This window comes from Alligator sinensis, unplaced genomic scaffold, assembly GCF_000455745.1.
Source record: "Alligator sinensis unplaced genomic scaffold, ASM45574v1 scaffold1546_1, whole genome shotgun sequence".
Classification (NCBI taxonomy): domain Eukaryota; kingdom Metazoa; phylum Chordata; order Crocodylia; family Alligatoridae; genus Alligator; species Alligator sinensis.
In genome coordinates, this window is record NW_005842689.1 from 799,759 (window position 1) to 812,709 (window position 12,951).

Here is a 12,951-nt window from a genome sequence, read left to right on the forward strand (position 1 = left end):
GGGGGGGGTGTCTGTGCTTGGGTTGGGTGGTGACAGTGCTAGGAGGCGGGCTACAGGGGAACTATGGCAAATTTTGGGGTGGCTGCAGCCCCCACCATAGTCCCCTCCCAGTGCTGCTGCCGTCGCCACCCGCCCTGAGCACAGCCCCGACCCAACCCCTGCACTGGGAAGAGCCTGGCACTAGCCCTAGTCTGTCCTCACCCTGTATGCAGATCTGAGGGCACACGCCCTCCCATGCCCTCTCAGGGTGCATGCAGCGGTGGGAGGCCCCCCCCGGGTGAGCCAATCGCGGCTATCCCCTGTTCTGCCCCCTCCCTGGCTTGGTAGCGCCTACCCCTACCCTAGCCAGCCCCACTCCTTCACCACAGGGGCCTCGATCTGCCCCCTCCACACCCTTCCCCTACAACAGATCTACCAGCTGGACACAGCTCTTCATGCTGCCTACCTGCATATTGGAATTGAATTGGTATCAGCTGATATGGCTCATTAAAAATCGACCATCAGTATCAGCCCAAAAATTCTCTATCGGTGCACCCCTAATTTTGGGAATTTCTTTGGATAATGATTGCCTAGAAATTCAAGACATTAGACTTAATGGCCAAGGAAGCCCCTTCCTATGTTCTGGGTGTGTTGGTTGTAGCCATGTTGGTCTAAGGACATAGGCAGACAAGGTTCTTTGGGTAAATGCGATATCTTTTACTAGACTGGTTAATATCATATTTACCCAAAGAACCTTGTCTTCCTATGTTCTGCATTTATGCAGTCCCATAGGGATAATAGCCCAGAACCCCAAAGTTACTTAGGTGCCTATATTTCCAAGGTGCCCAATATCTCTTCCAGAGTTATCTGAGAACACCCATTTTTACACTATTTGTAACTTTGGTGATGCAACAAAAAATAAATGAAGTATGTATAATTTAAAAATGGTTGAGTGTAAAACTAATATATATATTTGAGAATGTTTTGATTTGTTTCTTTTGTAGATCACAGTAATGGGTCATTTAATTTGAAAGCCCTTTCTGGAGGCTCTGGTTACAAGTTTGGTGTCCTTGCTAAGATAGTGAATTACATGAAGGTAAGTTGTTTTATGTTGAGCGTAATCTTTTGAAATGCTTATATTTATCCACTTGTAATCTCAGACATTTAAATAAACTGATGTTTAAGTATAGTAGTGATAAATAATTTGATGAAAATGATTTGTTAAATGAAAAAACATCCTTATTAAGAAAATTGCCATTGTATGTTTCCATGTTAATGTCCTAGTGACTCCAGCTCATAGTTGCTCTGCTTAAAAGCAGAAAGATGGCTGAAAGTCTCATTACTTAAATAAAAAATGACAACTATTTTCTCGTTATCTGAGATTCATGAACCACTTTTCCAAGTATTTTTTTGAGACCCACTTCAGTGCAGTTTTAGAGACCATTTTGAATCTTTGTGACTTGGTGCATCAGCATGATAAAACCTCCTGTTTTCTCTGTTGCTTCTCCAAGGGCTTCTTTTCCTATGAAATGTTTTTTAGAAAGCTTTTTTTTTCTTTGTCCTTATGGTTTCTCTAAGATCTGCACGTCTTACATCATATCCATTTTGTAATAGCACTATGCTCATGATAGGTGGACACTTAAATGCCTTTTATTTCTTGAGTGCGCTCCATTTGCAAGTCTTTTTACCACCTAGAACCGAAGGGATCTGGAGGCCAGAATTCAGATCTTACATCCTGGGCATATCGGTGGAGTTGGCTTCTTATCCCGGAGTGCATGACTCTGCTGGATTTCTGTCTGCACACAATACCACTTTCCTATCAGAGGCCACTGATCTCCTGTCCCTAAAAGGATCACTGCTGAGCTCAGATCCAGGGACTGTTCCAGAGAGGTCCACGTCTTGGAATTCCTGAAGGAGACCTGCTTTACTACCGCCGCCTCCTTCCCATTTTAAGAATATGAATTTGAGTTGGTCCCAACAAAACTCAGAAGTGTTTCAGCACTAATTTCACAGAGCCAGCTAACAGTATACAAGAAGCATGCTTGCCTAAGATTTGCCTTGGCACATCACCTTTACCATCTGCTCAAACTGGGACTGGCTATGGTCTTGAATCGCTAAGCTCCAGTATTTCTGTTGAAACATAGTAAGCCCCAACATCCTCTGCATTGTCCAGCCGTTCCAGTGTGTCCTGTGTTTCTTTGGTGGTTCACAGTTCTGAGTGACTTGGTTGTGCAGATGGGAACCAGAATTTCTTTTGCTTTCCCTGCCTATAATGGCACCAGCCATCAAGCCATCAGTCACAACACACATAGACCTGTGTCCAGTTCTGGGTCTATCAGCACTTCTGATCGATGTCTCTTATCGCATTCTTCCTTTTGTTCCAGCAAATACCGTGGGTTTTGACTACATGTTCATGTCTCATAAGAAACAGAGACATTCCAGAAATCTCTCCAGATATCCCCACTATGACAATTTTGGCTTTGGTCTTCCCACCCAGCTGGTACTCAGGCACCCATTCTTCTATCTTGACTTCAAAGAATCTCCCTGCTCAGAACATTATCTTCCTCTGTTGTTGTTGCAGTTAATTAAAAGACAAACATGTCCACAGCACTCCAAGATGAGTCCAAAAGGATGGATCTGTTGAAGAGAGCGTGCATTTCTTCAATTAGTTGTAGTTCAGGATGGCTAAGAGACAAGCCCTGTTGGCCTATTATAACTTTCGTATCTTAGCTGCTTATTGTGTTTACTGATATCTGACCACTGAACTTGTGGGATGCATTTGCTGCCCTTCTTTCTGAAGGTTATCTGGTGATCAGAACCACTGTACACTAGACAGACTTGTATCATTCCTTCTGCACCAGGGGCAAGAGCTTAGCCCCAGCTCCTTTCTGCTGCATTTCTTGTTCCATGTTCTAGGAAGGTCCTTCCACACATGATCCCATGAGTGCTATGAACAGCAAGATAGGACTCTGCATGGTTCTCTCACTGATGGCAGAGACCATTCAGTTTGTAAGACCACTTAAAGAGCCTTTGTTTGCCATCTCAGCTCACTGTCCTCCAGTGGTAAAAGTCTGTCTTCTTCCCTGGGGCAGTCCTGAAATTACTCAAAGATCCCATACTGCAAGATCCCATTCCCTGTTGGGACCTGAACCTAATAGGACTGTCTTTTGAACCTATAGCAAACTGCCTGTTGATTTACCTATCTATGAAGATGGCATTCTTGGTGGCAGTCTGGTGTTGATGGTAGAACCTTCAGTACTGTTTTTCACACAGGCAAGTTTTTGCAATCTCATCCCAAGTTTCTGGCTAAAATGATAGCTTACTCATCTCCAGGTAAACTAACTTCAGATGCAGGTGTCTACAGCTACTTTTCCCCAAAGTTTTATTATTTGAGAGCTGAGTCACTGCTTAGACACATGCTTAGATGTAGAGAGACCCCTCATTCTACTCTATAGTGACAGAGGTGAGTGCCTTGCAGATGTCAGGTGTGTAAATACATATTCCTTTAGCAAAGCCATTTAAGTCACCTCAATTCTGATCACCAAGGGCAGGTCCAGTTTCAGTCTCATAGCACACTTTTATGTTGTCCAGTACATTTGAACTGTCTCTTTGGATCTTTCCTGGCCCTAAATATAGCAATTGAGCTTTGGAAGAGTATGATCTTCCAGTCAAGAATCTCCAAGTTTTCTAAGGACTGGCAGGAGCATCAGTGTGACCCTCCCAGACTAAAAAAAAAACCCCAATCCCCCCCCAAAAATCCTTCCAGCCTTAGCTGTGGCCAATTACCCAGTGTTCCAGAGGAAGGCAGGAAAACTGAAGAGGGCCGAGATTCTCTTAATTTAATAAGTCAATCTAAGAATCCCAGCCAGAGAATGGTGGACTTGTGGAGCTATAACGCCTAGTACTAGGCTACAGACTGACTTCACTAAGTGCTTGAAATTGCTTACACACACACACCGGAGACTTAAGTTGTTAGCTAACAAGAATATATTGTAATACAAATGGCAAAAATGAACACAAGAACGTGACAGGTTAACAGATTATTAATTTATATACATGGAGTCTATGGACACTAGAGTACAGGCAGTCGGAGTAGCACAAACGCACAAAGAGCTGAATGGCTCTGACCTGTGCTCCACCAGATGGCTGGCACTTGCTCACTGATCTATGTCACAGCTTGTCAGTGGACCAGAGCTGCCCTTGCTCCCTCCTTCCCCCTTGTGGAGTTTCTCTCAGCCTTATCGCTTTAAGTTACTTGGCTCTCCATAACTGAGGGTGGGGTAATACTTTACTTTCCTTCTGGTGATGCTGCGGGTTGGTCTCCTGCGCTGAGATCCGGTTTCCAAAGGCTCCGTCCTCAGAGTCTTCATCGATCCAGCAACCAGCCAGGCAGACTCACACCCCAACTTTTGATCACGTCATGCTGGCAGACAATCTCTCACCATACCTCAGACACCTGCACTCGCAGAAGCTCCCCGCAGACGCACACCAAGCGAACCCAACCCAGCCCCACAGATGCAAACTCCTTTTTTTTTCTCAGTGGTCCCACCATTCCTGTCAATTACTCAAGTGTCCAATTAATTGGTCAGGAGCAGTACCAATCGTACATCAATCATTCTTATAACCAATCAGCTATCGGATCATGTCAGGAAGTGAGCAGCTCACCACTGTTACCATTCGCACCACTGCAGGGATCTTTACTGAACTTACTCCACTCAGTGAATGCAGGTCACGTCATCATCAGAGTCAAGAGTTTACTAGGTCCAGATACTTCCCTCCTGACTCCTAGTCAAAGCAAGCATTGCATCCTCAAGCAGCCTTTCAATCGCCAAAACCACTGGGGATGTCAAGGCCAAAAACTGGGGCCAACAAAACCACCTAAATGCCAGTAGCATTCCTCAGGAGAAAAAGACTTCTTTGGTCCTTAAAGCCAACCAGCACAAATTTCAGATACCTGCCACACTACAGACTGGACCTAACAATTGATTTGTAGTTAAGTTAAATCACTTCTACCTTTTATTGTACCTTTCATCTGAAAAATTTAAAACCAGGATTATCCATTGTTGTAAATCCCTGCTTGAAATGATATGGTTTTGCTTGCGGCAGGGATTTTGTGGGGGCCGTAATACCTTTTATTGGGCCAGCTGCATAGTTGGGAGAGGTTTTAAAAGAGCTTTTAACCCCAGGTTCCCAGCCTGCAAGCTGGGTTGTGCATGTGGGCTCTGCTTTTGATTGGAGCAGCCTTGTGTGACTGTTCAGAATTGGGGCCTAAGATTAAGAGTTCATTTTGGGAATAGATTTATTTATTTATTTATTTATTTATTTATTTTCTACTGCCCACACAACACATTATGGTCTTTGCCCACCCATCTGTAACTGAATAAGTAATCTCCATGTATTTGGTGCTTTGCATTGCAGCTTGCTATATTGAATAGTGTTGAACAATATTTATTGTAAAATAGAAACATATTTACTCAACAGAAAGTAGATATTATTCAAATATTGTATATTCTGATTATTTTTTCAATTTTAAACTAAAATGATGAGTCGGCCTCCTTTTTTTTCTTGCTGCAAAGCTTCCCATCTTAATCACTACTACTAAGTTCATACTTTAGAACGTAGTCCAGTTCTAATATTGTATTTATTTTACCAGACACGGCACCAGCGTGGTGATACGCATCCACTAACTCTAGAAGAAATTTTGGATGAAACGCAACATTTAGATATTGGTCTCAAGCAGAAGCAATGGTTAATGAGCGAGGTAAAGAAAGCAAGTGTTCAGACTCTTAACGAGAGGCCGGTGAAGAAGAATAATTAACTTGATTTGTACATATTTGCTTAATGATAAACTCTGTGAACCTAGCTATAAGAATTTTGGTAAAAAAAGTATCCTTATTTTCACAAAACCTCTGCTGTGGTAGTGAGAGCTCTGAAACTGAAGTTTTTTTGTAAAGTCATGAAAAAGTGTACAGAAATGTCATGTAAACAGTAATCTTGGTATAAAGTTAAATGATTTGTTATTGATGAAATACAATCAGCCAATATTTTTCAAATAATGTTAAGGTTCATGTGTTGAATGCAAAACTGATTAAATATTTAAAGATCTCAAATTCACCTTAGTAAGGATTCCTAGTGCAATAACATGTACATTTATATCTAACTATTGTTCGAGAGGTTTACAGTTTTCACTTATAGCAGGGGCTCTCAAACTTTGGGTCGCTACTTCCCGGGGAGTCGTGAGCAACTTAAAAGGGGGCTGCAAACTTCCCAGGGATACGTGTGGTGGCATGAGGAAGTGGTGTGCCATGGTGGTGGTGCAGAGGGGTGGATGGGGGCGGCGCCTGCCACTTGCGAGCTCCCCATCCTCCGCTGCCACCATCCAGCACTTGGGGTCGCGTTATCACAAAGTTTGAGAACCCCTGACTTACAGTAATTCAATGAGTTAAGAACAGAACAGTAGTAGTACTTGAGGATTTACCTTTTTGGTGTTTATCAGTTTCATTGTATACATTTTTTCTTTTTATGGAAACAAAGGTTTTAACCAAGTTGTTTCTTTTCCACCTAACACACTTAATATCAGATGAGTGCCATATTTACTCAATTTGAAGACAAGGTTTTTCCCCGTTTAACTGGGAGGAGTGGGGGCAAAGGGCCTCATCATGGATCCAAGTACAAGTTGGCAGGGCGGAAGGGGGACGTAGGTGGCTGCTGCAGCTCCAACTCTGGCCCTGAGTCAGGTCTAGATTTAGAGCCACATCTGGTGCCCACCCTCACCACCTCTGCAACAGCTGCTGGATGACTGAGCCTGGGACAAAGCAACCATGTACTCTGTGCCCCAGGCTGAACTGGGGCTAGAAATACTTTGGAGCCCAATGGGAAGTGGTGGCAGGGGCTGTGGTGGGACAGAGGCAGCAGCTGTGGGGGGTGAGGGCTGGGCAGCAAGGTGAGCCAGGCAGTGGGGTAGGCGCCAGTGTGTGCAGACAAGGTGTCCCGGGGGGGAAGGTGCTGAAGCAGGCAGGTACTGGGTGGGGGAAGGCGGGCAGTGGTGGGGAGAAGAAAGCAAGCATCAAGTTGTTGGGAGGGCAAGGGTCAGACCATTTGACTCCCTCACCACCTGCCCCCATGCCATTGCTTGCCCTGCTGCAGTAAGGGGAGGGACAGTGGGGGGGACAAGTTTAAGATGGCCCTTCTATAATTAGATTCCACACATAGAAAATGATAAGAAATGCATCAATTTTCCATAGAATATTCCATCTGGATTTAAGACAACCCCCCAATAATTAAATTTTATTTCCATAGAATTATTGCGGGGTGGGGGAGTTAAATTGAATCATCTTGGATTCAGGTAAATACAGCATTAGCTATAGTTTTATTTAATAGACTGTATTATAAATATAGGAACAAAGCTTATCAGCAAATGTTACAGCTACATTAAAAAGGCTCTATGTAGTAATAGCAACATGGCTTGAACAAAAATATCTTGCAACACTCCTTTGGAATTAATACTCTTGTTTAATTTGAGAGACTTGCAGAAAGCCCAAAATAAATATTTACAATGAAATCTTGGCCTTGCTGCAAAAATTTGTAAAGGTTCTAACCCTTTAAGCATTGTAACATAAGAGAAAAACAAAGAAATAACTGAACTAGGAGAATAAAATTTGTACAAAATTGTCATTGAATTGATAAGTGATGATAAAGAATGAACAAATGCATAACAGCAAAGTAGCCTGTTAATAGGCAACTTATGACAGTCCAGTAATTTAGCTGGTTTATCCAACCTGAGATTTTGTTAGGCTACCAACATTAGATTTCTTTCCTACTACAGTTATATTTTCCCTCCTTTCTTCTTTCTGCCTCTCTTCTTTTTCTCCTTTCAGGGTCATGCTGGCAGCTGCAGAAGAAACTAAGTAGGGTTGCTCTCTGTTGCAAAAGAACTTTAATTGCCTCGTACTGGCTGCACAGCAAAACTGATTAGGAACATAACTTTAATGTTAGTTATTCATGAACCCCTGATCAGTTTCACTCTGAAGCTGGCATCATAGGTAAAGTCCTACTGTGCAGGAGGACTTCTCTTCTCAATTTCTTCTACAACTGCTGGTGCTGGTTGACACCAGTTGGGGAAGACAAACAGCTGATTTGTTCATCTCAGGGTAATGTCTTTCACATGTGTGATATCAGTATGAAATCAGTTTAGTATTTTGAGTAGTCTGTTTGCATTTTGTATTCAGTTGAATCTTTTTAATATTTCCTGGTTCTGTTTTCTGATCACTGTCACTGAAAGGGAGTATTTATAGCTTTTACTAGCACAAGTTCCGTGAGTGGCTTTATGGATCTACCAGCCCAGAGGCATTTTCATAAATGGCACTTCCCTGTTTTGTAATGTAAACAACACATTGGTGATGAATTCTACCTAAACTGGATCTGAGTGCTGGATTCCAAATCCAGTTCAAAATCAAACTTGTTAACTTTCAGCCACAACATGTTGCTGATATGGTATCATTGCCAGCTGACATGTTTTTATTTTCAGTAAGATAAGCTACCTGTTTTTTCACCTTAAGTTTAAAACTTATGTCCCTATTACAGGCTTTAGTCAACAATCCCAAAATAGAAGTTGTAGATGGGAAATATGCTTTCAAGCCCAAGTACAATTTGAAAGATAAAAAGGCTCTGCTCAGGCTTTTGGACAAGCATGACCAACGAGGACTGGGAGGAATCCTATTGGAAGATATTGAGGAAGGGCTGCCCAACGCACAAAAAGCTATAAAGGTAAGTAACATCTATTACTTGCAAGACAAGGAGCTTGATCTGTTTAGCTTATCATATGAGTTGGCTTAATCATATACAATGTGCCTGCATGGGGGAAAAAGGCAATCAGGGTTTGTAGTAAAGGAGATATCTTTTATTAGACCAACAAGATTTTTGCAAAAAAAAATCTTTAATTACAAGCTTTCAAACTCCCTTCATCAGGCATTGGAGAAAAGATTGTAAAAGTCCTCCTGGGTAGAAATGAAAGTTCATATTTCATAGGATTTCACAGAGGAGTCAATAGATGGAAAACTCCTCTAGGCAGTCAGTTCATAGCTGACTCCAGTGCCTGATGAAAGGTGTTTGTGCCCGAAAGCTTGCAATTAAAGAAATTAAAAATAAATAACCAAATACACTTTGCACATCTTTTTGACAGTCTCCTGAAGACTACCGGACTTAAGTCATGTTGCTCAGCTTGAGCATCTGTACACCTATTTGCATGCATTTAACCAAAGATATCTTCATAAATTAGTCAAATTCAGCTGCTACAAATGTATATGTAGACATAGTCATTTTGGGTCAAGAGTCATTTATTTTAGTTTAGTTAAATCTGGTTTCTAGCTTTTTCAGCTAGTGATGCATCTCCAAAGAAGAACAACTTATTCTTACCTGCTGGCTATTGTGGCTGATCCTTTCATTCCAAGTGTTGATGGTCAATGCTAAAGATCCCAGATTTAAATAGAATAGATTTTTCTTTTTCCTTTTAGATGCATTCCTAGGAAATTTACATTAAAAATTATGGTAGAGTATGCTACTGCCAAAAAGCCAACACTCAAAAACATAAAAAAAAAATAGTTCCTACATTCTAAAGATCAAGACTTCAGTAGGATCTGATTGTTCTAATAAACCATGTTCTCACTTCTGAAAGCAAGACTTTATTAAGAGATTAGGTTTCCTCCACAGCGGTCACAGATTCCTGCAATATTGTTTTCTCTTGAATCTCCAGCATAAGCTGGAAGTTTTGAAACGGTTTTGACATGAAAAATGTATGGGATCCTTGACCTTAATTCTTTGCTGTGGCTTCAGCTCTAGTATTCTTTTGTTTTGTAATAAACATAGACATTTTTTTGCTGCCAGATTTTTATTTCAGCTTTTTATTTCGGCATCTTTCCTTTGAAATTCCTTCAGGTTGAGCTAGCAAAGCATCAGTGTTATGAGCAGACATATAACTTAATCTTTTTTTGTAAGAAGTTCTGCCACCCATAATCCAAAAGCAAGCAGTGCTGCCAGCAGCTCTTTTGACATTTCTATTAATCTTCTTTAAAGCAAAATAAAAATCTTGGGATTCAAATAAGGTAACTAATGTTTCTAGCTTTCTGGATCAGGCTGAATTTCTTGTTTACTGGTTTTACGACCAGAAAATGTTATCTTCTGTTTCTTAGGGCTCTGGCACAGATTACATTTATGGCACAATTCTTGTGTTAATCTTACCATAGATAGTAACTCTGACATGCATTCAGTCAATTTAAGGCACAATAAAATAAGAAACCAGCCACAAAAAGCCTTTCATGTATGACTTGGAACATCTTTTTTTTCTGGCTGGCTTGCATTGTTTTTTAAATTGAACATGTGGCTCCCACTGATGCCCTATGCCCTATCCAGACTCTCAGCTGAGCATCGTAATTGGGTGTGGGATAGCTCCTGGGTCCAGGACACAGCCATCCCCTGTCTGAGCATCAGGACTGCGGTTGTGTGGTGCCAGATCCTGACACACAGTTGAGTGTCAAGATCCTGCACGGGACAGCCCTGGAGTTGGGAACAGAGCTGCCCCCTGTCCAGTCCCAAACCCAGCAGCCCCCTGCTCAGTCCCCAGAGGTAGCCCTGGAGGTCAGATCTGGCATGCTGGGTGCTTCTTTAAATGGGTGTGCAGCTGGGGATGAGGGAGTTTCTCCCATCCTCAGCTGCACATGCCTGTTTAAATGGGTGCAAGTGGTTGAGGATAGAGGACCTCCCCTATTCCCTTCTGTTTCCTCCAGGTGCCTCTTTAATCCAACACATGCAGTAGAGGATACCCCCCCCATCCCCAGCTGCACTGTGCTGGGTACTGCAAGCCCACATCAGAGAGCTTCTCCCTTATGTCTGTCTTAGAGCTCCCAGGGATCTTAAAGGTGGATGGATGTTAAGCTAGGACTCCCAGTTGCACAGCAGCTTTTTAAATATCTGGGGCACTGTAAGTTCAACATCAGGAAAAGGCTGTCTGTGCCATGCCATGGTTGTGCCTTCCCTGGACCTTACTTGCAAAGAAGTCATTTATCCATTGTTTAAATGGAGATACCATAAATTGCATGCAATTTATGATTTTATTTCATTTTGTTTCATTTGTGGTTGAGGCTTTAGGGGACCAGATCATCTTTGTTAATCGCCCTGATAAGAAGAAAATTCTTTTCTACAATGACAAGAGTTGCCAGTTTACAGTGGATGAAGGTAGGTATTTTCTTTAGATATTTTCATAGTAATTGAATTGTATTTGATTTGTTTTAAGCACTTATGCATTTAAGTAATCTTTAGGTATTGTGGTTTCTTGAAACATCTTAATCAAAATGTTAGGTACCGTATTTTATCACACACTGAGAATACAGCACACCCCCAAATAAAACGCACAGAATTGGGGGGGATTTTTCCAACCATGGCTGACAGCAAGACATGGTGTCCAAGAAGTTGCCATTGTCTTTGTCGTGTCCCCAGTCTAATATTTCTATATGGTCTGCTCCCAATATTCTGCACAGGCCATTGCTCCTTGTGTTGGTGTTGCCGGATCTTGTGCGGTGCATTGCTATGCTACAGAGCATCTCGGGAGATGACCCACGGTTTGCTTCTCCTGACAAATACACTGGTCGGTTGCATAGGGGCCCCATGATTTCATGAGAAAATTGCATCTGCCAAGACCCACCCTTAATCTGTTCAGCCTCCGCAGTGTATGCCATTTGTAACAGGAGTTGGATTCTAACTCCTCGCTGCGGGTAATTCCTTGCTGGCTCCATTCAACAGGTTTGTCGACAGTTTCTCCCATTCTTTTTGCCAGAGGGTGATTTCGGTGTGGTCAGTGGTATGGTAGGGGGCAAAAAACTATTTCTTGATGATAAATGATGGTGGTTGATATCCATATAGTGGGTGGTTGTCATCTGACTCTTGTACCTGCCCATCAGTATCACCTGCTACTTTCCTCCTGATGTAAGGGGGTGCTATGCCAGATAGTGTGTATAGGCAGGGAAAAGGGGTGGGTTTTAGGCAGCCTGTTATAATTCTGCATGCATCATTTAGGGTGGTGTCAATATGTTTACTGTGACTTGAGCATACCCAGATGGTGCAGGCATATTCAGCCACAGAGAAACAAAGTGATAAGGCAGTAGTGCATAGGGTGGCTGAATGGGCTCCCCCACCTGGAATTTGCGAGCTTACGCAGATTGTTGATCACAGGAAACTTTTGCCTCGGGAAAGAATTTGGAAACTGTAGCAAATATATAGGAAAATATATGAATGGCACATCCTGCATTACATAAAGTTGAAGTGCAGGGTGATATTTCTTTGGTCATTGCATGGCATAATAACAACATTTTTTCATTTGGAAAAAAAACCTGTCTTTTCCCTCCTGTTCTTGTTTGTAATACAAAAATATGATTGTGACCCTCAAGCTGGTTTCTTTTGGAAGATGAGGCAGAAAAGTTTCTTGTCTCTGTTTATTTAAAAAAAAAAAAAAAAAAAAAAGGATCATAAAAGACAAAGTGATGTTGTTAAACATTGTATTTCACATAGAGGTTTTAATCTAATCACGCTATGACTAAAAACTGTGCAAGAGACAGGAGCCTCCCTTTTTTTGACAAACTCTTTTTTGAGATTGTCCTCAGTGTTTGGAAGCCACAGCTACAAAAATTAGTGGTGCACTGATAGAGATTTTTGGGGCTGATACTGATAGCCGATATTTAAGGAGGCATATTGGCCAATACCAATCCAATTTCTGATACAGCTGCCTCTGGCTGGTAAGTCTGGTGTGGTGGGAAGGGGCATGGTGGGGGCAGATCAATGTCCCTCGCAGTGAGGTAAGGGGAAGGAGCAGGGGCAGGTGCTGCCGGAGGTGGGGGTGGTGCTAGAGCTGCAGCTCATGGGGGGGAGCAGTTGCAGCCTCTGCATACATCACAGGCGGGCATGGGGGGGGGCGGGTGGTGGGGT

General features: G+C 42.4%; 1 protein-coding gene across 2 annotated transcripts in view; it reads left to right on the forward strand.

Moving 5' to 3' along the window:
* Positions 1-12,951, forward strand: part of GTF2E2 (general transcription factor IIE subunit 2) — a 64,951-nt gene that overhangs the window by 35,526 nt on the left and 16,474 nt on the right. For both annotated transcript variants that reach the window (XM_006033989.3, XM_025215945.1), the window contains exons 2-5: positions 984-1,075; positions 5,633-5,740; positions 8,563-8,745; positions 11,115-11,208. In XM_006033989.3, the coding sequence (XP_006034051.1) occupies positions 984-1,075; positions 5,633-5,740; positions 8,563-8,745; positions 11,115-11,208 (477 nt within the window). The remainder of the gene's footprint in view (positions 1-983; positions 1,076-5,632; positions 5,741-8,562; positions 8,746-11,114; positions 11,209-12,951) is intronic.